The 25,505-nt window shown below is 37.6% G+C and overlaps 2 protein-coding genes across 7 annotated transcripts in view; both read left to right on the top strand.

The window, feature by feature from the left end:
• LOC113062096 (protein phosphatase 1 regulatory subunit 12A) overlaps positions 1-3,267 on the top strand; it is a 68,382-nt gene extending 65,115 nt beyond the window's left edge. For 4 of the 6 annotated variants that reach the window (XM_026231676.1, XM_026231697.1, XM_026231722.1 and 1 more), the window contains one exon: positions 1,579-3,267. Coding sequence is in view for 2 of the 6 variants with exons in the window: in XM_026231697.1 (XP_026087482.1) it covers positions 1,579-1,665 (87 nt within the window). In the remaining 4 variants the exon portion in view is untranslated. The remainder of the gene's footprint in view (positions 1-1,578) is intronic. The other 2 variants (XM_026231705.1, XM_026231687.1) reach the window with 1 other exon arrangement.
• Positions 3,268-11,202: 7,935 nt separating this feature from the next.
• Positions 11,203-25,505, top strand: part of LOC113062126 (PRKC apoptosis WT1 regulator protein) — a 58,789-nt gene continuing 44,486 nt past the window's right edge. Inside the window, exon 1 of the mRNA XM_026231741.1 lies at positions 11,203-11,972. Within this exon, the coding sequence (XP_026087526.1) occupies positions 11,505-11,972 (468 nt within the window). The 5' untranslated portion in view covers positions 11,203-11,504. The remainder of the gene's footprint in view (positions 11,973-25,505) is intronic.

Below are 25,505 nucleotides of genomic sequence, written 5' to 3' on the forward strand. Positions count from 1 at the left end.
TCATGTAATGGCTTTTTGCAAGAAAAACAACCAAGAATAAAGTCAATGCTTTTGTTTAACTTCCTTTAGTTGTTCAAAAATAGAAGGGGGGTGTGGGGAGGGGGTGTAAACTAAGATGACTTTCATTTATTACTTTAGCTCAGCTGCTTCTTTTTCTTTTACTGAAGCCGTTTGGTATTGAGTAGCACTCTGAGTCGTGCTTTATACAGACACTTTGAGCACTCTTGTGTTCTGGTTCCTTCATTTATTCTGTTTCTGTCCAGTGGAGGACACACAAAGGGACTCTGTGTGTGTGTGTGTGTGTGTGTGTGTGTGTGTGTGTGTGTGTGTGTGTACAGAGAGTGAGGACTGCTCTGGCCTGAGTGCTGTCCTCATCTTTACCCTCTATCTGAGAGTGCATGGCTATGGTTTCCCAGTGAACTGCAGTGTGTGTGTGTGTGTGGATCTTTTCTACTGAAATGGTGCTGGTTCTGGTGACGAGGAATCTGCAAACTTAGAAATGGAGGCTCATTTCCACTGATTTTGGAGCCAAATGGTGCCATGTCTTTGCTAGAGCTGGCTGATATAATTCTAACCATTTTGATGTGTGAGTATCTGTACACTGCCAGCCAAAAGTTTTTGAACCGTAATATTTTGAAGTTGCAAGCCTGCATTTATTTGATCCAAAGTACAGCAAAAAAAGCTAAATTGTGAAATATTATGACTATATTATATATATATATATATATATATATATATATATATATATATATATATATATATATAGTGATTATGATTTTATTTATTTTGCTATTGCAATAAAACAAAAAGTGACATGGGAATATGAAAACATTAAAACTGAATTTATTCAAATGGTCATATTGAGCGAATCAGTTCAGAGCTCTGATTCAGGTTAATGTTAACGCATGGGATTTTTCATGTATTAAAGCTTAAAATTATATTTAACTATACATGCAAATTAACATTTATTAAAAAAGGGTCAAAAGTAAAAATTTAAAATGCATTTATAATTGGTGCATAAATATGAACACCAAATCTAGGTTTAAGTCTATGTAGAAATTAACTTAATTATTAAATTAGAATTGTAGTTGATTTAGGAGATAGATAGATAGATAGATAGAGTGATTGATTGATTAATTTTTTATGGGTGCATATTAAATGAAAATGTAAATCTAAAAAAATTGTTACATAGAGAGTATTTCTAAATTATTGCAAATGTATTCTTCCTATTTGTTGCAAGTCTAATTTTGAGTATTTAGTGTAAAAAAAATAATAATAATTGGATTGGATGTTTGGCTGAAACTAAATAAAAAATAAAATAAAAACAAATTCACCATTTTAAGTAATTTCAGAGCAAATATCACATGTTAAGAAGTCTGAAAAATATTGAGAGAATTAGATTAGATTCCTGATCAGGCACCATCACCATTTCACTGAAAAAGACGGTTGTGTTGAATAGGAAGTGCTGTTCGAAGGAAGGAAGGAATCCTCAAAGATCAGTATCCAGAGCCGCGCCAACAACACGGCACTCGTCCTTGTCCGTTAATCTAACCCGTCTCCTCCTGTTCTCTCTTCCAGACGCTACCAGACTTGAAAGCAGACAACCAGAGACTAAAGGACGAGAACGGAGCGCTGATCCGAGTCATAAGCAAGCTTTCCAAATAGACCGAGTCTCCCCACGACCTCCGGCAGTAACGGTATTGCACATCTAGATATTAACACCAGACAACGGCCACAAGAAGGCTCCGTGTCGGTCCCCAGCTTCCCCTCGCTTCCGGCTCCAGCACCTTCCCTCTCACACAGAACCACTGCGTTTACAGAACTAAGGAAGAGCGTTAGACCAGAGACTGGCATTGAACACTTTGCGGGCGGGGAAAGCCTCGAAAAACTATTGAACCAATAAGCCTTAGTTGTACATACGTCACTTGCATCAAATTTCTCTTGGCTGTCACAGAACACCTGATTTTATTTGTGCCACACTTTTTTTTTCCTTTTTGTGATCGATCCTTTTTATTTTTTAATTCTTGTTTGCTGTCGTTGATGTTTTTTTTGCTCCGCTCTTTAATCTTTCTTCCTGTGTAGATGTGTTATGCGATGTGCAGCTCTCCCCTTCCATTTCCTTCCACCCCTGTCCCGAATGGCTCCAGAAGTCCCGCCTCGTCCTCGGAGTCACTGTCTCTCAACAGACGACTTCCCAGCATTCTCACGCATGCTCCGCACACTTCCTCCTCTCTCTCTTTCTCTCGACGGACCCCTGGCTTCACCGATTAGGTGGGCCTCGTGGAACCGAAGCTTTCACTTATGTGCAATATAAGCGTTTCTTTCTCTCCGAATGCTTTAAGAATGTTCACTCTTTCACCGCGGTTTCCTTCCTCCCTCCCCTGCGACTTTCTTTGAGTTTGTAGTGTAGTCGTTGGTTTATATCTTGTACTCCTCACGTTGTTTTAGCAGGTACTGAGTGAAGTTGTATATACCTGTATGTATCGTTTGAGACCAGCACATGGCATGCGTTTATGGTTCCCTGTCTGTTACTATTGAAATATACCAACTCCTGAGGACAAAGTGTGTTTTAACTATTTCCTTCTTCTTTTATAGCTGAAAATGTCATTTGGGTAACAATAGAGCCGCCCTCTTCAGTTCTTCTCAGTTTTGTGTGTTCACAGTAATTGTGAGATGATGATAATAATATAATTGCTTCACTACATTTCACACATTTGATTCTGTATCTTTGGAAGAGTGCTGTTCTTTTTTTTTTTCTTCTTTTTTTTTCTTTTTTCTGTGTCCTTTTCCTGTTTCTTTTTCTTTTTAAGCTGTAGTATTAGCCAAGGTGTTGTCACTAAAAAGAAGATCCTAGATACCGCTAACCCAGTCCTTTTTACAATGTCTACATGCACTGTCAATGCCATGTCAGGAGTCTTGCTGTCCGGTTTAGCCAACTTTTGCCACCGCGTCAGATGAAGTCCACGCATCGGAAACCCGTTTTATGCATTTCAGTGGCCTTTTACTTCAAATACTGTAGTTGGAAAAAAATGTCGCTGTAGTTGGACTGTCAGCTGTCTCCTCTTTGGTTTAGGTTTTTAATAAATATATATATATATATATATATATATATATATATATATATATATATATATATATATAATTTTTTTTCTTTTTAAATTTCCCATGATCTTGTAAAATAGATGTGTGGCTTCATCCGTGCAAGCTGTGCTGTGACTACCAACCACTGAGAGTTAATTAAAATAAACTTGTACATTGTAAAAATTCCTCTGCTTTTGTGTCCTGTTTTTTTTTCTTTGACATTCTTTGACGGATCGAGCACTTTTAGATGCGAGAACCAATCATCTGTTGCCTGTTCAGACCCAGTGCCCATTACATTAAAAGAAACTACTTTTCAATGAGTGGCGAAGGATTGAAGAAGGAATACTGGATTGGATGCTTCTAAATTTTTTTTTTTTTTTTTGTGCCGTATCTTGCATTGCTGCTTAAAAAATAAAGTAAATAAATAATAATGAATAAATGGCTCATGGATGTTAACCTTAAACCTGTTTCTTTGAATTAAAAACTGCATCTTTCACTTGAGTACTAGTTGTTTTTTTTATAACTGGTAAAAGTCTGTATGTAAGGAGAAATTCTACTGTTTTTTTTTTTTTTGTTTTATTATTATTGTTGTAAATCTGAAAGTGAAATCCACATCAGCTTCAGCACCACTGGATGGCGCCTGTCTGATATCCGCTCAACCCTCAACCTGGCCTGCTTTTGTTAACAGGAAATGCTGGAAAAGCGTTGCTTGATGAGTGTCGTGAGGTCTTTGTTTATTTATTTTCCTAATCTTACACGAGGCTTGCATTTCTCTATGTGAACCTTTCGAGTATGTTGTGCTTGCTTCTTCTTCTGGGGCTTGAAGTTCCCAAACGTTCTCATGCAAAGGCATCTGTCCACAGATAAAACCTCTCAACCTAAACGGATAGTTCACTCCAAAACGATCTATCTATCTGTCATCAATTAAAAATCATAGCACTTTTTTTTTTTGAGGCTATATGAGGGTGGTTAAATGGTGACATCGTTTTCATTTTTCTTTGAATTGTCATTTGATTTTTGTTTGAGCATTTCTCACAGAACCACAATAGTGGTCATTTCTTGTAGGACTGCATTGAAAAATGTGTTTGGCGTCGAATGCTGCATGTTCTCACTGTGGCATGAAGAGCTCAAGTAATGCAATAATGCTTTGAGGTTAAAAGCCTGTATGGGTAGTGATTGCACATAGTCATGCAATGGGACTTTTGTCTTTTATTTAAAAAATTTTCCATTTAGAAGTCTGCTAGAGATCCCTCCATTCTTCTGGTTCAACCTGAAAGCTCACTCTTCTAATGGGATTCTTGACTAAAATGAATGGGACAACGATCAGTTGGAGTGTTTCCCGGTTTAAAAGCAGGAAAAAAATAATACAAGAATTCAAAGCTATTATAGAAACAAATAGATTCCGTACTTTAATTTTTTTGGCGAGTTGCACCAGAAGGCCGACCTGGATCTGTTTGTTGCAGTGTATGCTTCATCACATTTCATGCTTGCACTTGAGTTATGCCATTTGAAACAATTCATATACAAGCACACAAGGTTGTGGAAAACGAATGTGAGCATTTTATTTCTTGGGGAGAAAAACTGATCCATCAAACCTTGCTGAATGAAGTTGGTACTAGCAAGAGAAATAAAGAATAATCATCATGAATCACTCATTAGTCAGCACTGTGTGTGTTCTAATATTAAGAGAAGTAGTGTTGTCTGTCAGATGCATAATGCCATATTTGTACTATTTCTGCAGTATTTGCTATATGCATAAAATACAAAATACTTAATTTGTTTGATTTGACTGCCAAAAGTACTATATTTTTTGTCTTTGTTGTTGTTGACTTTCTGTGCTTATTTTCTTCTTTTGCTTCAGTTTTTTTTTCTTGAGCAAAACAAATAAATAAAAAATGTCTTGGTTATTTTGCTTTAAAACAATAATTTTGCTCTCTCTCTCTCTCTCACCATTTTGACACTGAGACGATTTTCTTTTCAGGGAAAATGCTATGTTGGACTAAAACCTGATTTTGCTCACCCAGGGAATTTTTTTTTTTTTTTTTTTATGAATTTTGTACTATTCTTAATTTTTTTTTTTTTTTTTTTTCTGCACTTGTGGTGTTCCTAGTGAAAAATGACCAAAAATAAATAAATAGCACTTGTCATTCATATGAAATACTAAACCTTTGCTAATTAAAAGAAGTTATCAAATAGATTCAATTAAAGACTTGGTGATAGTAAAGCATTATCAAATATTTACATATCTAGAGCACCAAATTAGGCGGGAAATTATTTTTTGCAGCACAGCCCAATGGTTAATACACATCTATATATCTTCATTATATAAATGTTCTATAAAAACACATATTGCACTTCGCATGTAAAAAGCCTGTTGTTGCTTGTGTTGCTGGTGAAATGCCTGATGGGATTTATGCTGGGCTCCACCTTCCACTTCCATGGCCACTTGAGCGACACAAACTGTGTCTTTTAAAAACAATAACACAACAGGTTGAGCAATATCCATAAATAAATACATATCCATTAAAATACCAACAAGTAATGACATTTCATCAGATTTGCCAGTGTTTGAATGTGTGCACAATCACATATACACCATTTTTGTGTTAGTAGTTGTTGTCTGAAGTATAATTGTGGCCTTTAGAGTGAGATCAGTGATTTTATGTGGTGGAATGTGGACCGTCAGGCAGCGCGTCATTGTTCAGTCTCTTGAATCAACATTCCCCCGCTGAATTGTTCCGGTATATTTCCCTCTAATGAGACCAAAATTAGAGATCCTTAGGATATTTGAGGACTTATTCCCCAGCTGACCTCACTCTCATCGCCGCCTTTAATTTCTACTCATCTAGCTGGCTAAAAGTCAATTATCTGCGGTGGCCGGAGCGTCATCAGGACCCTCTGATTCCAGGCCGGTGGGCTGCAGCTGAATATCTGGCGCAGACCCAAAGATCGGCCTCCAGAGTCCAGGCTCATCTCTTGTTCTCCTGGATCCATGGCAAAATAATTTTGCCTGGTCCGTCGGTTCGTAAAAACAAACAGAATCGTGTCTACCGTAATGCGCTTACAGTGGAGGTCTATGGGGCAAGACACCTAACAGTACAAACAGAAAAAGAAAACTATGCTTAAACATGATGTGTTAATTAATGACTCTACAATGTTATTTCCCATTTTAAACTCCTATCATGATCGCACAATGTCGTTTAACCCTTTAACTTTAAATAAAAAAATATTAGAGAAAATCAACCCAGAACCAGAAAATAACCACGGTTCATCTGCCTAAAAACTATTTATACCGTTTCACAGCTTAAAAAAAAAATTGCCTTTATCTTGTGGACATGGTTTCGAAACGGAGTATTTGAAACTCTGCATTGTAAAAGCTTTTCTGTCAAAATTATTATCTCTGCTAATCGACAACATGAACGAACATTCCTTAAAGGCAAATATTCCAGGGTGAATACATGATAAACTAAATCATTTCGACTTAAAAACGTTTTTGCCAGTTACAAAAGAAGTAAATGGGGCCAGTCTGTAAACAGTAAAATACTCACTGTTTCAATCGTATAGCTGCAAGATATTAACAATTATGTGTGTCTTGGTGTCAGAAACGACTCACATTTTCTGTGAAAAGTTCTAATTGTATAGCTTTTGCCGTGACAAAAAAATTACGAGAACAACTTTACAGAACAAAATAATCTTAAAAAAAAAGAATTAACGAAAGAGCTTTTATTAATTTGCCCCATTGAAAGTGCCTCACTGTAACCAATAATTTTGTTTCTACTATCATTTTCACTTTTTTTAAGGATAAAATAGGCACAAAAAGTGGGATGTGTGTGTGTGTGTGTGTGTGTGTGTGCATGTGAAAAACATTATCCAAATACCCAAATGTAATACACGAGTGACTGTTTGTAATAAACTGTTGATTGTTTAATCTAGTTCAGCTGCGCTGCAGACTTCTGATTGTGACATCAAACGTCTTCCTTCAAACAACGAGCATGAGAAGATGACTAAGAGAACATGTCACTATACAGTTCAAACCTGACTGGAGAAGTTCTGGATTGGGCAAGATGACTGTTATTGTGTTGCCTTAAGCGTTTGGAGGTTTAATCATTTCAGTCCATGACTAAAATCACATGGTCACCCCCAGAAGAGCACAACAGTTTATTGGATCATCAAGAAATGCATCAAAAGTATCTGAAACAGACTTTCTGAGTTTTACAGCTTTTGTGTCTTAATAATACATGCTTGACACTGGGTGAATAAATGAGTACAGCCGGTACTTTTTAGCGTGTGGTGATTTTGAAATCTTTCCCGTGACTCTGTTCAACAAGGAAGCATGCTGACAATAGTTTAACAAACTAACTGAGGAGTATCCGAGGACACAAAGTTACTCCCAGTCCCACCAACTCACAGAAATGAGGCGATCTGAGCGGTTAAAATATGGGCGGCACACAGAACAATCTCAATGACCCAGTTTGGCAGCCCTCACCCATCTCAGCAGATGGGATGGTCATGGTCCACCGTTACAGGACAGACGGGGGAAGGAATGGCCAGGTCTAAACTTTGTAGTGATTACAACGCTGTTGGGGGTCAAAATGATTAGAAGTTGTGATGATCATTAAAGACAATGAACAATAGCAAACTTACATTCTGGTGCAGATAAACTGATCAATTAAAGGTTTTTCATCATTTTCCGTCACCTTTTTTACTTAAATGGTCCTGCGATGTGACAAATTACTATTGAAATGTACACATATTCCCATTAAGTATAGGTAAGATTAAGCTAATGATAAGATCATATGTGTAATTATAAAAGAACCAAAAAATGCTGTTTAAATCTGTTTTTAATCAAGTATAACATGACACTGTAGGACAAGCCCCATTTAGCATGTGATCGGTCAATGTCCAGCAGTATGCAGTGACGCTATTAATCTCATGCTTGTTAATTTCATATTAAACATGACGCAGTGGCCTCAAAATGTATTTGGACACTCTTAGGATTTTGTAACAAAATATCAAGCCAGGTATAGTATTTATTTTAAATGAGCACAAACACGTTTGAAGCACACAATGGTTTGGTTCAGTTATTTATATATTTCTATTATTATATATTATTTAATTTGTATTGGGAACTTATATCTAATGCAATGACATTCATTTATTTTAAATGTGACTTAAGTGCGCAGATACTTTTTGGAGCCACTATATATTTACTTTAATGCAGCAGGGTTCAACATGAAGTCCTGTCAAAAATTTCATGGATATCAGTGGTGGTTCCATTTACAAAGAGGCAGAAACATAAGGAAAGTGAAAACAAATCACCTGAAGTAATAGCAGGCTTCTGTAGCCATTGAACTTTTGATTGTCATATTAATCCTGTGCGATTTTCAGTTTTGAACAGAAATGTGAACCGCGTCTCATGACGCAGGGAAATGTCTTTCACTCTGACGATCCTCTAAGTCATTACTTCTAGACTAAATGAATGAAATCGGTGGTTTGAAGGTTTCAGATACCACATGAATGCCAAAAGATGCCAAACACCACATGCTTGTTCTCTTGGGGTGTAGATTATTTTACAAATAGCTGCTTGCAAATTTGTATGCATTCACTGCAGGATCCATAAAAGAATAAATCGGTTCAAAGACAGTATCTAAACTGAAGGTGTGCTTTCAATATCTCCTAAAAGAGCTCTTTTAGATACGTAGAGTCACTCTGGTGAAGCAAACATATCAGACAGCTTTTTAGAAAAGACCCTGACTGATAAGAAAGCAAACTAAATTTAATTCTGAAAGTGGGCGTGATTCTCCACTTATCTGCCCCTTTGGAAAATGCACTGTAGGAATGCTGAGTGGAAATGACTTAAAAGGGAAGTAAAGTTTGTGCTGGAGAACGCGTCATCAGAGCAGTGAGTGACGGATGAGTGTTTGTGTTGTGAGGAAGTTTCCCCAAAGCCCACTGAAACATTCTAAAAATGCATTAGGGGGACCTTAGTCTGGACATCACAGGCTATTTATAGAACAGGCACCTTCTTGTTTCCCCTACAGATTTCTTTCAGTTATCTCTGCCAGTGTGTACTGAGAAGAACCAGCTAGAAAGATCTTAAAGTGATTGATCACCAAAAATTAAAATCCTGTCATCATTTACTCACTGTCATGTTGTCTCAAACATTTATGTATTTCTTTCTTCTGCTGAACACACACACAAAAATATATCCACTGACTTCTATTTTCTATTATTTCAGAATTATTTTGGGGTGAACTATCCATTTAAATGAAAAGCTATTTTCTATGGCTCGGTGGGTTTTAGAAGTAATTCAGCCATAAAATCTCTATATAAACATTTAGAGAACTTAAGCATTCACCAGATGTTTTTTTTCTTAAAGAATTCTTTGCAAATTGAAGGACAACCCCCCTCTTTCTTCTGTGGTCTCTGCTATAGGTTTGGATTATATAAGCTGAATGGGTTGGTGACTCATCAAGTCATTCTCTGAAAAACTACTAGAAAGTTCCAGTCATCCAAAGGGTGCAAATTAACATAAGTGCTACTGGTTTTAAGCAACAAATTCCTTACTTTCATCTTGAGTTCTCTTGTGTCCTGAAGAGAGAATCTACATTCTGAGGAACACATTTGGAATCAAATCAGTTGAAGAATCAAACAAAATATAATGTTTTTTCTCTGTATGTGGATGTGTGTGGTCAAGGCATCTCCTAGGGGACCAAATCCACACCAAGAATGGTAAAAGCTGAAATATATGACATTGTGGAGACAAAGTTTCAGTTCCCATGAGGAAAACAAGTTTTTTAAATCAAAACACGGAATGTTTTCTGTAAGCACAGGTTTAGAGGTAGGGTTAAGGGATAAAGTTTTTCAACAGTCATCACTCCAGTCTTCAGTGTCACATGATCATTACATTTCATGTGATCAGTGTTGAAAACAGTTGTGCTGCGTAATATATATATATATATATATATATATATATATATATATATATATATATATATATATATATATATAAGGATTCATTGTGTTACACAACTTGCACCCCTCAAAACATTTCAGAAGAGCAATGAAGGATTTCTGCTTTTTTCTTTAGCACCACATATTGAATATTTCATTTTGGACATCAGTATCCACTCACTGGCATTTTAGACACTTGAAAATGATAAAATGGCAGTTTCAGAACCATTTGATGGCCTGACAGACAGGCTGGGGTACTCAGAGAGGTCTCTGTGTGCACCTCTGTTATCCAAGACATCGAGTTCCATCATATCTGAAAGTCCTCAGGTCACAAACACTCCAGCTCTGCACAGCAGTGACTCACGCTCTCACGGGACCTGTGTGGGAGAACACAAGCCAGTGTGACTCATCTCAGAAAAATATCTATCTATCTATCTATCTATCTATCTATCTATCTATCTATCTATCTATCTATCTATCTATCTATCTATCTATCTATCTATCTGTCTGTCTGTTTATATATCTATGAAATTATATAAACTAACAGCGCAATGTAAATAGTAGATATTGATTCTTATTTAATTATTCAGAGGTCGACATTAGTGAAGCATTCTGACTTCACTCAAGTGGCTAAATTTAAAAAGTAGCCTATCTGTACTTTGTCAGTGTTTTTCTTTGGAAAACTTTAACTTCACTTCATTCCAATGCAATTAATTAATTAATTTATTTTTTATTTTTAATAGGCTACTTAAGAACATTAAACATGTAGTAGGTTACTTTCTTGTACTCACGTAGCCTAAAAAATGTAATTACTTTTACTTGAGTAAAACTAAGAAAAGTACTAGATTTCTTATATAGGCTAATCGAGTATTATATTTATTATGAAACGTATGCAGTAAAAAGTAGGCTGCAATATCATGCTTTGAAAAGTGGTGAAGTTAACACTCTGATAAAGAACAGAAACTTAACATTTTTTAATTTTAAAGCAGAGTAAAAACACTTCACTACTGTCCGCCTTTGAGTAAATAATAATAATAAAAAATAAATAAAAATAAACATTTCTTGATGTGGCAATAGTAACGTCAACTTTCTATCGCCGTCCTTTCGGCTACTTCCGTTTATTTCCGTAACTCTTCGGAGGAGGGGCAGGACTCGTCGCTCGAGAGCGCCTGTAACTAATCCAGTTCATTCCACCGGATCAGTTCACCTGGACTCCTGACGAACGTTTATGCGCGGAGCAGGTGAGCTTCACCGGATAACAGTTACTATCTTTCGAGACAGCACGCACTTGACAGTTTTTGAGTCTTCAAAAGTGAGTTCAGAACAGTTACGGTCAACTACGCAGACTTTGTGATCATTTTAAAACAATCTCCATACACTTCTGAGGAATGCGGCGGATCTGAACCGCAACATTTTGTTTGTGTTTACAAAGTGATTTGGGCGGCACGAGACAATCTAAAAAGGAAGCCATGGCAACAGGAGGATTTAAATCTAACAGCGCGACGGACTTTCTAGAGGAATGGAAAGCAAAGCGTGAGAAGATGAGAGCAAAGATGCTTGGAGATATCGCCGCCGCCACCGGGAGAACCACGGAGTTAAACAACAACGGCGGCTCGGTTAACTGCGTCTCCCCTTCGTCCTCCTATCCGGTGACCCGGTCTTCTTCCTCGACCGCTTTGAAGGACGAACCGAAGAAACCCGAGCCGCCCGGGGAAAACTTGAAGAAGACTCCGGAGAAAGTGAGTGGTGTCCCGCAGGCGGAGAGCTCGAGCCCCGCTGGTGTGGAGGACAGTGATAAAGAGAGTCCCACACACAGCAAGAGCAAAGAGAAGAAGAGCTCGGGACCCAGCGCCAGAAAGGGCAAAGGACAGATAGAGAAAAGGAAGTTAAGAGAGAAGAGGAGGTCAACAGGTGTTGTCAGCATACCGTCCAATGAGGTGAGTTCACTTGTTTTAAAGTTTACTATTTCATCCAGGTAGCAGCAGTACGGTGGTATCAGATGATATTTACAGTAACAATACTCTTAGACCACACATTCACGTGGTTTTCCTATGTATTACCATTTTACTTCCAAAAACAAGGTAGAACTTTGGTACTTCTTGTGTAAGAATGCCCATTTCTACTGGGTTGCCTTTATTGCCACCACATTTTTAGATTATAAATAGGTAGGTAGGTATAAAAACATGGGATTAGTAAATGATTGCTTTGATGTATATCATGTTACTGAAGGATTGACATATTAATATGCAATTTTTGTAGCAAATAAACCCAATTATTCCGATGGCACCATGTCAAACATTATTATACAGAATTACTTGTGTGTAAATTGCCCATATACTGAGTTGCATCGATACTTTGTTTAAAAGTTTAAAAAAACATTGTATGTTTCTTTAAACATACAATGAATTGGAATTGCAACCATATTTAGGCCTACTTACAGACAGTATCCTAAATATGTTTGTAACAAGAGTAGACAAGGATGTGTTTGCCATGGTACAGGTGGCAATACCATGTAGGTGATCAATTGTTTTTTGTTTTTTTTGGAACCACATTTGCTCTTAGATCTCAGCCTATCCCTACTATGTGACTACAAAACATAGTGTTATTAACCGTTTTATCATTCTCCATAAATAGGGGAATACCTCTTTTTTTTAAGTGAACTGTTCATTTGTGCCAAACTGGCACAACCACATTTGCTTACATAGACACAACTCCAGCTATATTATGTAACTTAAGTAGAAAAAGCTTTAATCTAAAATCCATCATTAAATGTCACTCCATCAGTTCACTCGCATGCCTTCCTTCTGTAATGTATGTGAAAAATCTGTTCAGTGCATATTCTCCTCCAAGCAACTATCACATAAATCAAGACTAGAAGGCACCAAGTCCGATCACTTCCAGACTGAGATAATATTATACATACTTTCTCCATTTCATGATTTATAATGACCGTGGTTTGCAGAATAACATTCTATATCATGTGTTTAGCTGATGGAGAACATGGTACGGCTGTTCCTCTACTTTAAGAAACTTCATCAGCTGATCAGTTCACCATAACAGTTGGCTTCCAAAACATGCCAACTGACTCATGAGTTGTACCTCTGGTATCTCCCACACTTTCAACCCGTCACGTTCCCCCGCATGAGTAAAGGGAGGCTTGTTAGTGTAGTATGCCATTGTATACATACTGGAGCTGTGAATGCCTGCGTACCACCCAGCTCCGCTGCCCCGCGGATAGTTACTGTTGGAGGCTGACCAGTATGTCTGCTTGGGCTGAAGACATCCTGTTATTAGCCTCTTGTGCTGTGCCAAGGTAAAGTAGTTTGGGAAGTGGGCGCAGGCCAAGACTTAATGCTAGGGTGTCTTTGTGAGATAAGTGTGCAAGTATACACACTCATGCCCCGTGGTCTCTCTTTTGGGCTGTAACTGCAAGAATGCATATGTGGGGCTGGTTAAAGTATTTATTGTTTTGACACTTTATTTTTATTCAGTCTGGGGTTGAAGCGAGGGAGCATGGCATGCAAGTTTGAGTGCTCTATATAGTGTGTAAGTGTGAAGGCAGTTAATGGTTATGACGTGCTCTCTAAACACATTGAGCCAGGGTCCCATCACCTGAAACTATCATTTATGCCTGATATGGTGTCCAACCATATGTCTCCCACCTCTTGGACATATCAAACAGGTCCGATGTCTGCTTGGTTTGGTCAAAAGGCATTTACAATCCTTCCCTGAACTGCTTTGAGAAAAGATATGCTGTAAACCAGACATTTGGACTTTCCGTAGGTCGTTTCCCTGTATTTCCTGCTGTGGCTTCAAATTTATAGGGCTCATTGTTCCACTGTGTGCATTTAGCAGCTCGCTGTGAGTTATTGGACTCTTGCAGTGCCTCCCAGTTCTCCGCCCGAAACCTAAACTATGTTTCCCACTGTCTTTGTGATTGGTGCTGATAACGTCTATAAAGCCTGCCCTGAACTTTGGCTCAGAGTAATCAGTCAGTATTTCATTGCTGCCGACTTTGCAAAGAGCAGTCCCTTGCAAACACCTTTAAGTGAACCTCAGTCTTCTGTATATGTGTATATCCCATTGTGTAACTTTAATCCGTAATGTGTTTGTTTCGTATTACAGATCTGAAAGTTAATATCACCAGCCAGAATTTGTCAAATGTTCTTCTGCTACTTTAGTTTAGCTAGGGTGATTTCAAAGTTTGTTTTCATTTCTGAGTGTTTGGACCAGAGCAGCTCTAATAAATGCGAATGCTATTGTTCGACATCTGGCCGAGTCTCAAACTCCTCACGACCCGCTTGGAGATAAAAGCCTCCATGTCCGGTCTGCTTGGCAGTTTTCCATTTCGAATTCCAAATCCAGCATCAACTTTTTGTGGTGTGAAAACCTCGAGCTGGTGTTTGCACAGGAGAACTGGAGATGAACCTTGATACGACTGTCCATCAGCACGGCCATCATATTATATTTGGAATTCACAACCCTGAGAAATAGATATTTATGATGGTTTCTTTGCTGGAGTTGCTAGTAGCTAAAAGCCATGTGTGGTTTTTTTTACTTTCTGAGAGGAAGCTTGGCAAATCTAAAGCTTGAGTAGGTCTACATACTGCAGCGCTGAAAGAGATCATAAGTTACTGTTTATCTTTTGAAGCCCTTGGGAATTTGCTGTACATTTGTGACATTTGAACAGAAAACCTGAACTAACTGGCAGATGTTTGGCATTGGGAGCAGTCATGTGGATGAAGAACAGTCCTTAACATTTCCTTATCTTCTGCTTCTAGTGACCCATAGGGTCTGGTTAACCAAACAATGCCCTCATACAAGCAAATCACGACTAGAGGAAGTAGAAGAGCTTCTATTGAAGCACTATTTTCTTGTGAACTGCTGTGTTGTAAATCTGTGGTTGTTTATCAACTTATTGTTAGCGCTCTGTGACCTGTTGTTAAATGTCAAAACATTGGCACCTTGAAATTTGGTTTCGCAATTTTATGACATTTTACATTACGGTCTAATGCCTGGAATGATACTTTGTCACCTAAACAAGCATGGCACGGCATGTTTTTCAGCCACCATTTTTTCCAAACAAGGTCACATCAACATTACAAATTCCTCTGAGACTCCGTCATGGGTAAGCAAGGTAGGCAACCAACCTTTCTCCTTTTGTTTTTACGACATTCCAGGCTATGTACCAAGCATAGGGGAGTATTTTTGGTATTCTTTTCAACAAGGGAAATTCCTGCATTTATTTGTTAGCACTGATATTTGTCCTAGAGGCTACACTGCATTCATGTTCTCCACCAGAAGTGTAATGCCATTGCCAAGTGGAGATTATAAGCAATCTGAAAGTTTGATATAACGGGTAGAGCCTCACTTTATACTCGGGGGGTCCTGCTATGAGGCTCTGTGAAGGCCCTTTGGATGTCAGGCCTTGTTAATGTACCGCTCAACAGTCAAGTAATGATGTACTACATCCATTTAACTGTTGGACCAAATCAGCACATATAGTTGAAGAGCAGGAATGCAATCTGAAAAAATGCAAAAGACTCCCTATCCTGGCCCTCTGAGCGGTCACCCTTCTCCTCGGATTACATTTGGCTGTCCGGTCTTTTCAAGCATGACGCAGACTGACTCGCGTTCAGTTCAGAATTCATGCTGTTCCTTGTTTATGATGTTTATGATGCATGGCAGGCATTACTATTTTCTCTGCGAGCCACAATCATTTCCGTTGCCTGTCGTAATGATGCCTATATGATGATAGCGCCAACTTTTTGCGTATGGATTGTTTTCACTTAGTGACACAATGGTCACGGTGTGTGCACATGAATTAGCTAGCCGCTTGATTGTGACAGTTGTGCCTTCATCACTCTTCCTCATTGGTGTAGACCGTGTGTAGGTAAGACCTCTATAAATAGCCCCTTTCTAGGCTTGTGTGTTTAGACTTGTTTTTTTTTTTGTTTGCTTGAGAAATATCGCAGTGCTTTGTCAGCGATGCAGTGACGCATTGCTGCAGATTGAATCGTCACTTATTAACGTACACCAGACACCACATAGAGAATGAACTACATGACCTGTTGCTCTCTTGGTGCAGTCCGCTCTTATCAAGCATATTTGTCTGTGTTCAAAAGCAGTTAACTCTTAGTTCAATATTTGAAACCTTTTGTATCAGTGGGCAGAGTTCAAAAGAGGAACGAATTAGTCATATAAGCTGTACCATGTGTTGGGGAAACTACTTTGAAGTTGTAGCTTCCCAAGCAACTCATAAATGAAAAATAGACTATGGTCAATTTTTTTTATTATTTTATTTAAAAAAAAAAAATTGTCATAAACTTTCAAAGCAAATGAGTGCCACTGCATTTTGGTGGTTGCTTGGCTTCTTTTTCTGCAGCATTGCACTGGGTTGTTCTGCATGAAATGTCACTGGACTGAAGTACTGGTCCTCATGCATTTTAATCATCAAATATAGACAGAGACTCATTGTAGATAGAAGACACTAATTGTGCAATGTGAGTTCTGTATATCGCCCACACAAGTTTCATTTAATTGTGTTATGTGGATAATAAAGTCACGTCAAGCCTAGTTGGAATCTTTATTGTACACTGTATAGTGTGCGCACATACAAAATATTTTAAGTTGTAATAATATTTTATTTTTATCAGCCTTGGTGTGCATAAAATGCTTCTTTAAAAACATTAAGCTCATATTTTTGATTGGTAGTGTACTTTTGTTGTTAGAAATAAATGTAAAATGACAAAAATACAAAATAATAATTTAAAGGGATCTCAGAGAGTGCATTTGATTACAATGTAAAAAAAAAAAAACAGTGACCGCATTTTGTCACATTGCACAGTAATTCTTTGAAAATAGATTTTTCTGGAAATAGCTGAGCTAATGTCAGGCTACTAAAAACCAGTTTGGTTAGTGTAGCTGTTACAGTAACTCTAGAACTTTCACTTTATCAATCCATATTCAACAGGGGCAACAGTGGGCAATGTGAAAAAATTTTATCCAATGTGTATTCTTCAAACAAGTGCAGAACGCTTGGAGAGAGATGCCAGCGTGTTTTAATGATATCGGCTAACACTTTGTCACACAGTGATTATTTACAAGGCTGCCTGTTAGCTTTGATTGTGTGCGAGCAGAAACAATGATTATAAAGCGGAGTGGATTTGGCCAGTAGTTGTTTGTGAACATTCCTTTCAGCAGGGCGCTCGGTATGAGTCAGTGGTAAAACCAGGCCACTCTGCGTGATTAGGCATTAGCCTGTCTGCTTACATTCACCACTGCACAACAAGACTAACCAGCTCGCTTTTTGCTTTCTATTTTTCTTGTCTTACTATCACCCTTTGATCTTTCCCACCTCCATCTGTCATCTCTCACTGTGTCTGTTTTCTCTTTCTGTCATGTGGTGTAATGCGTGCTGACACGTGGGTATTTCAGGATCTCAAATCAGTTTCACCTGATAAAAAAATACTTGTTTATTATAGGAGCAAAGTTGAGTCATTGTTACAGTAGTAGTTTTTATCTTAGTTGCTTTTAGTATTCATGCAATATTCATGTCAAGGGAATTAGAATGACCCAATAAACTTAATGAGTGTTAAACTTATGGAACTTGTCTGTTTGTGTATTTGGATGTGAATTATGTCCAGTGAGTAAAGTTGAGGAAGGTGTGCTTTTAAGAGTGAAACATTGTATGACCTATAATATTAAGTGTCTTTTTAACCATATGCAGAGACCATTTTGAATTATTGTTGTATTTCTGGCACAGTGATGACAAAATAATTATTAGGCCACAACAATAAAAACTGCTTTAAAATATTTTAATTAATCTTAAATTAGTGTACAATTATGTTTAACCATTTCTGTAACATATGAATGACTTTAAAGTAAATTTTTTTCATGAATATTAGTTTTAAATTTGAAACTTCCAAGCAGGTGTGATTTCGGAGTTGGTTGGAGCAAAACTCTGCAGAGCTGTGGCCCTCCAGGAATTGAGTTTGAGACCACTGCTATAGACGGTTTCAGCGGCAACAACAGAAAATAAATGTTAAATGAAGCCTTTTGGAAAATCGGTCAGTTTTGATATTGTGGTGAGCACCACAAATAAATAAATGTATGGGAAACATCCCACAGCACAACCACCTGAGCCCAACTTCAGTCTATCATCACCTTAACTTTAACTGTTTGTAGTCGGTGCCATAGCCAGACTGATAAACAAACACAGACTGGAAGTTAACTTCGGGCCAGACGCGTATGCTATATGAAACAGTCTATACATGACAGTGCATCATCAAAAATAAGAGCTAATTTATAACCTCCTGGTGAAGGTAAGACATATGACTTTTTTTCTTATTCTAATCAATTTCCAGTGCCATACATCTTTATCTCTCGGAATTGTGTCATATTAAGGAAGCACAATGGTTTGTGAAAGTCTTATCAAGTTGACTCAAACTTGTTCTTTTCTAAACTCATTTAAAAGTGACGTGATCGTCTGTAAACAATGCAACTGCTCACTTGCACTTCCTGATCCACTGAGCATTAGTATTCAGTATGAACAACCTAATCCTGCTCTTTATGGACCCACTGAACTCGCCCAAACTCTAGCTTATGAGATACTCCGGGTATTTCACTAAAACCCCGTAGAACTGCCTGCTACATATTAATAACAGTCCCTGAAAATCATGTTTTTGTTCAGCAATCATTTCAAAGTAATCATTTCAGGCTTTAGGTTTGGTCTGTTTGTGAGCGTAAGACTATTCTGTGAATTTTTTTTCCTTCACTAAATAACTAAAATTGTTCATTTAAGACCTGTTGGCTCCTTTTAATTAAATGAACTTGCATAGATTGGCATCACAAGGTCAGACCTGCAGTAAGTGATCTGTCTTTGATTGGCACGTTGATCTGTTGATTGAGGGTTGATATTCCAGATGGGTTGCTGTTGCCTTGAGAGAGAGAGAGAGAGAGAGAGGGTTGTATCCTGCCTCAAGTAAAGGATTGACATTAAGATTAAAGTTTAGGAATTCCCCTTCTTCCTCGCATTTAATTTACTTTCCTACTGTAACTCAAAACTCTTTAAACTTCGCTTTAAACCTATTGATCTTTGTCTGAACTTTATCTTGGATAATATAACTTGAGTTGTTTAGAGTTTCCAGCTTTTATTCACAGTTGATTAGTTTTCCTAGCTCATTTATTGTTTTGTCAAGTATTTGTAAGCTGGCCCTTTCTGTCTTTTCTTCAGTGAGAGTCAGGCCCTAAATGATATATTACCACCACACAGCCCTGTTTTCACTGGATATTCATCTTGGATTTTCATTGTGTCCATATTGATCCTAAAGGCTGCCTTCTGCATTCTCCTTTCAGCTTTTCATTTTTCTCCACATCCTCTTCTCCTTGACCTCTCTCTGTTGATAGTGCGGTTGGATTTTGGACTCGTTTAACCTTTAGACAAACTGTTTCTTGTCTGTTCTTGTTTCTGCTCATCTTAAATGCCCAATTTTATTTTTCTTAGTTTTTCAAAGTCTTTTTCACTGTTCTTGTTTCACCCCCAAAACAAACTTGACAATGTTTGGCTATCTGCAGACCAGTTAGTGATTTATATATTTGAAATCCATGTTATTGGTCCTATTGTGAATGATTCATCCATGCAGATGTTTCATATTTTATTTTCTTGACTTGGGGTGTTTCCCAAAAGCATCGTTAGTTAACTATGGTCGTTAGTTCCATTGAACTGGTAATAATGGAACTTGTGACCATAGTTGCTTTTGGGAAATGCACACCTGGTAATGTTTAATCAAAATGTCACCTGAATTCGATCTTCATTGTGAAACAATAGAGTTCTCTTTGTTAACCTATGCTGGACTTCTCTAATCTTAGTCCTTAAATCCAATCCCTTTCTTGCAGTTGACTCAGGCTCGCATTCAAATCTGTCTTTATCCAATCAACAACGGATGGATAGAACCAAGTCTATAGGCCATACATTTTATTAGATTTTTGCTAATCTGCTTTATTCTGATGGATGTCACAATATGACAAAAAAAGATATTTTTTACATTATGAAATCGTAACCTTTTATTCTTCATAATCTATTTACATCCAAATGATCTCTCTGAAGGAGAATGCAATCCCATGTTGCAATGATAAGCTCAATAAAAGAAAAATTAAGTTCAATATTGAAAAAGTGAATGAACAAAACTGGACGTATTGTTTTCTTCTAATCAATAATTGTGTATGTGCCATGTATTTTTACATAATTTTTCTATAATTTCTATCTTTTAAGCTAGACTAGAAAGGAGTCGTGTCCTCTGTAATGTTGAGTGTTCCAAATTTCGTCAATTATTAGGCTTCGTGATAGCTCGACTACTACCTTTGTATGCAGTAGGCAATTCACTGTGTTTTGGAACAGAGAAATAAACGGCACTGTCTAGTAAACATAGACTGACTGCATGGTTTATGTCTAAATGAGAGAGGAAGACAGAATATGAGAGATCTAAACATTTTATTCCCTCAATTGGGACAGACCCAATGACAATTAAATCACCAGACAACAGCAATATTATTACATTTCACTCTCCCCACTTTTGTGTCAGATGCTAGCCAGATGACCTTATATACTTCGTCTAATGAAGTTACTGTCCTTAGTTTACATCAGCTAATGGAAAAACAAGAAATGTTATTACTGGAGTGCCGACTTTGGCCTATTTACATTACCAGTCTCTGTTTATTATAATAGCAGCAGCTAATGTCGTATCAGAGATTTACTAATACCTTTTGTTTTAGCATTCGTCTAGCTATTGCTAACAATCTGACTGGATGATAATTATGTGCCTTGCATGTGATTCACTTATAATCATATGTTTTGACTGGTTTCTGTCATTTTTTTTTTTTTTTAGGGTTTGGTAAGCTTGACGAAGTTGTTAGCCAATGATTGCTAGGGAGTATGTACTCAACACTAATATAACCAGTGGGCGTTAATTACCCACGTCAACCAAAGGAAGACCAGCTGCGTTTTTGTTAAGATACAGATTAAGAAGTGCTTTTTATTTAAACATAAGAAATCCCAACCATGAGACTGCAGTTTTCCATTAACATTACCATGCTGATGTTGATTGCATTGCACACTTTACCGTACAGGTGCTTGGTCTTCACCTCTCCCAGCATTCTGACTAGATGAGGTAAGTAATACCCAGACGCTATTTGAAGGTGACTCATGCTTCTGTGTCTGTTAATGTTGGAACACAATGGGCTTCATACACCGAGGACCCCGGTGGGGAGGGCCAAACATTCTCCAATGGTCCCAGCCCAAACCCCTGATTAACACCGGCCTGAATCTGTGAAAGCACATGGAATGCTCTTTGGCTTGCCTGGTATGCAGGTGTATTGTCCATCTTGCTCTACTGACAGCAGGGAGAGGATTTGTTCTACATTGTCCTCTGTTTGAATAATGTGTTATTGTGCTTTTAAGCAAGATAAATCTTTGAAAGGAAAGCTTTGAGTGTAGCACAACCTGTCTGCCTCATGTTAGATTTCTTAGAGGATAAACACTTTTTCGGAATTCTATCTTTATGCATGGTGCACCAGGATCCTACACTAGGTTTAACCAGGTAATCAGAGGACTTTAACACCTGTATACTTTAAAGGAAGGGTAGGGGATTTTAGAGAGGCTAGCAACAGCAAGCTAGCATTGAAAGCATAAAATCCCACCCTCCCTGCAAATCACTCTCCAAAGCCACGCCTCCTACAAAACACATGAGTACGCACAGGCAGACCAGAGGCTAAACAGCGACATGATGAGAGACAGCATTGGTGGAGAATTGAATGCAGTGCGGTCAGATTATCTCAGATCTCATTCACCATAAGAAAACGCACAAAGCGAATAAAAATACAGCAATAATGCCTTCCATTCCCGACCGGTATGCAATAGTGTAATGGAACACACTGATGACGTATCATGTCTGCGCAAACGGTGCGCAGAGGTATGCAAATTAATATGTTGACAGGCAGGAAGGACAGCCAATCGTAGCCCTTGGACCAAACCTTCCACAGAACATATACAAATACAATTAGATCACTCAAATCGAGCTTTGTCATTCCGCTAAATGTGTGGACATACAGTGGAACAAAATGTTTTGTCTCGCAGGACCATGGTGCTACATAGTTAAACATGTAGCAGTCTGTGTTTTTAGCACTGAGTAAGAAAAGCTTGTAAAAATTCTTTGGATAATGATGAGTCTGCTTTATGCCCTGAGCAAAGTTCAGTTCCCATCACACCCCACTCCCAGTGTCTCTTACTTTCTCTCTTTAATCTATGTTGACACCCCTCTCTCTCCCCCTCCTACTTTCTCTCTCTTCCTGTTTAGGCATTGACCTGCATGTTGGAAGTTGCCTTAATTTTCTGTTTCGTAGCGTGTCTGTGCATGTGTTCTGCATGAGTTGGTGAAGTGGAAACACAAATGTCTCAAAGCAAGCTAGCTAACGTTACTGTCGAGTCACATTTAATTTTGTAGTCATGGTAAAGACAATTCCGCTCCCTGCGGAGAGCTTAAAGAAATGCTTTCCAAATGGGTTGTAAGCATTGTGATTTCTTAATTAGTGGTGTTTGCCAAGGCAAGTATGATTATTATCATTGCTCATGCTTAATGTTAAGGATTTAAGCAAACCCTTAAACCCTAAGTTACTTTTATTGAATTTGCAATCAGAAGAATCGCTGTTTGATTTATTTGTTTTACCCAAATCATTTAGACTGAATTAGAGTATTATTTAAATATATATTATATAATGTATATTTAAGGTGGGCTCTTCTACATCCTTCCACAGACTCTAAAATTCTACATATTTAGCTTTTTCTTTTTAATTTAGTTTAATTTTGATTTCTCGCATGGGTAACACTTTAGAATAAGGTTCCATTAGTTAATGTTAGTTAATGTATTAATTAACATGAACAAACAATGAATAATACATTTATTACTGTATTCATCCTCGTTAATGTTAGTTAATGAAAATAAAGTTATTGATTGTTAGTTCATGGTAATTCACAGTGCATTAACTAATGTTAACAAGCACAACTTTTGATTTAAATAATGCTTTAGTAAATGTTGAAATTAACATGAACTAAGACTTATAAATGCTGTAGAAGGATTGTTCTTGCTTAGTTCATGTTAACGAAAGTAGTTAACTAACATTAACTAATGGAACCTTATTCTAAAGTGTTACCCTTGGATGTAGTCAGACATCAGAGTGGTCATGATTGTGTAAATATTTATGCTTTTTATTTCAGGAGCATGCAGATATCCTGCGTTTAATCTGCTAGCGTTGTGTTTGTTAACTCTGAACACTCTGGTTTTATTTGAATTAAATTGTCTGTCTGCATACATTGCCTCAGTCATGATAATCTGACATGCATGTTTCCAGGTGAGTGGCCCCTCTCAATAAAAGTAAATTTTGCTTGCCTACTTTCTCCAGCTCACATTCCCTGAAGTGCAGCTATGACAGCAATACCCGGATTGCTTTTCCATTAAATATTAATGTTGTTGTCGTTCATCTGTAACTTACAGAGTGGCGACGTAACGTGATACAGTGAGCTCTGTGCAACAGTGTTTCCTATTGCTTCAGTTCATATGCTTAAGAGCTCATTAGTGTTATTTTCGCAAAATAATAAATTAAACTTCTGCTATCATTTGCTCACCCTCATTTCACTTTAAACCTGTATGACTTTCTTTCATCTGTGAAACATAAAATGAGACATTTTGATACATTTCTACACACTCTAAGAGAAATAGAATAAAGCTGTCACTGGGGCATTACCCAAAGGTACAAAAGCTAAAAGGTACATTAGGTTTACCCCTAAATGTGTTTGTGTTCCACTGATAAAATTCATACAGGTTTGGAACAACATGAGGGTGAGTAAATGATGACCGATTTTAGTTTTTGGGTCATCTATCCCTTTAAAAAAAGACATACTTGAATGAATGAATGAATGAATGAATGACTGAAGCATTTATATAGCGCTTTATTGTGTATTGTTGTACACCCAAAGTGCTTTCCAATCATGTGGGGGTCTCTCCTCAGCCACCACCACTTCGATTAAGGCTGAATGATGTTGTGGTCATTTTTAGCAGTATGCAGTAAGCCACGAAAGTACAGTGTCCTAGTTTTTGGTTACCTCACAGCCCTGGTCCTCTTCTGGCTTTCTCCATTCAACGTTAAACTCTTATTATTAGTAGCTAAGTCAGAGCTGACCTTCTGCCAGACACACTGGATCGCACATTTTATAGCTTTCATCCATGTCCTCTGGAGCAGAACATCTCCTTAAGAACTGTCAGAATATTTCTCCTAACCTCTAAATGGAGGTGCAGCTTCTCAAGCCATTATGCTGGATGAGCTGTATCCTGGGAATGCCAACAGCCATCCTGCAGTAGCTCCACCAGGGTTATTGTTTCAAAAAGCTGCGTTCCCGTGGCCTAAGGGGGAATTGGCCAGCCACAGTGGTGGGTTTCTCATGAAAAACAAACATTACTCGGCCCAAAGGCATTCTGTCTCTTTTTCTCTGTTTTCCTTTCTGTCTCTATTTTTGTTTTCTTCTCTCTCCATTTGTAACTTTGGAATTTTTATTGCACACTCAAGCTTATTGATTCTTTATTGCAGCTTTAGGCGTCTTTTTGTCAAGGTGGTAGTACAATGCCAATTACACTACTACTATGGCAGTCTGAGAAAATTAGCAACGTTATCATGACCTTATTAATATTTTTATTAAAGAGAGAGCAATGATTCTGTGCAAAGACTTAAGGGGAACATTAACGTTTACACAAAACTTTACTTTTAAGGGAAACATACATAAACAAGAAAGATAAAGGAATGAGAAAAATAAATACAGAAAATAATATATTAATTAAAAACAATAAATCAATAAATAAACAAATAAGTCAAATACAAACATTTACCATTGAGAAGAAAGCAAGTCTCATTAATAGGATCACAAATTACCAAAATAATTTGGCTCCACTTTACTTTTAGGTCTCCTTGTTAGTGTAACTATACATTTACGTACTGAGTAATTTTAATTAACAATATGTAATTGACTATAGGGTTTGGTTTGCATGCAGCTATGTATAATTTACTGTTAGTGAGTAAATGTAATGTGTAATAAGGTCAGTATTCCATAAATTGTTTCAAGGATCTGTCACATTTCCCTAATTAATATTTATGAGAATAGAGATTTCCATGTCATAACAGCACAAACAGTCCATTGAAGCTCAACCTTGCACTTTAAAACTTGTGCTCGTGCCACAGAGAGGTTAAGGGTCTCAGTAATGCTGATGAGCTAGTATAGCTGCTTTACTAATTTACAGCACAGGCCCTCTGTGTGTGTGTGTGTGTGTGTGTGTGTGTGTCTGATGGGTTTATGAGGAAATCTCTTCAGTCCACTCTAACAGGCCACTGCCAGGCTGCAGATAGAGATCAGCATTCCACTCCCTCAT

The sequence above is a fragment of the Carassius auratus genome, chromosome 4 (assembly GCF_003368295.1).
Source record: "Carassius auratus strain Wakin chromosome 4, ASM336829v1, whole genome shotgun sequence".
In the NCBI taxonomy this organism is placed as follows: Eukaryota; Metazoa; Chordata; class Actinopteri; order Cypriniformes; family Cyprinidae; genus Carassius; species Carassius auratus.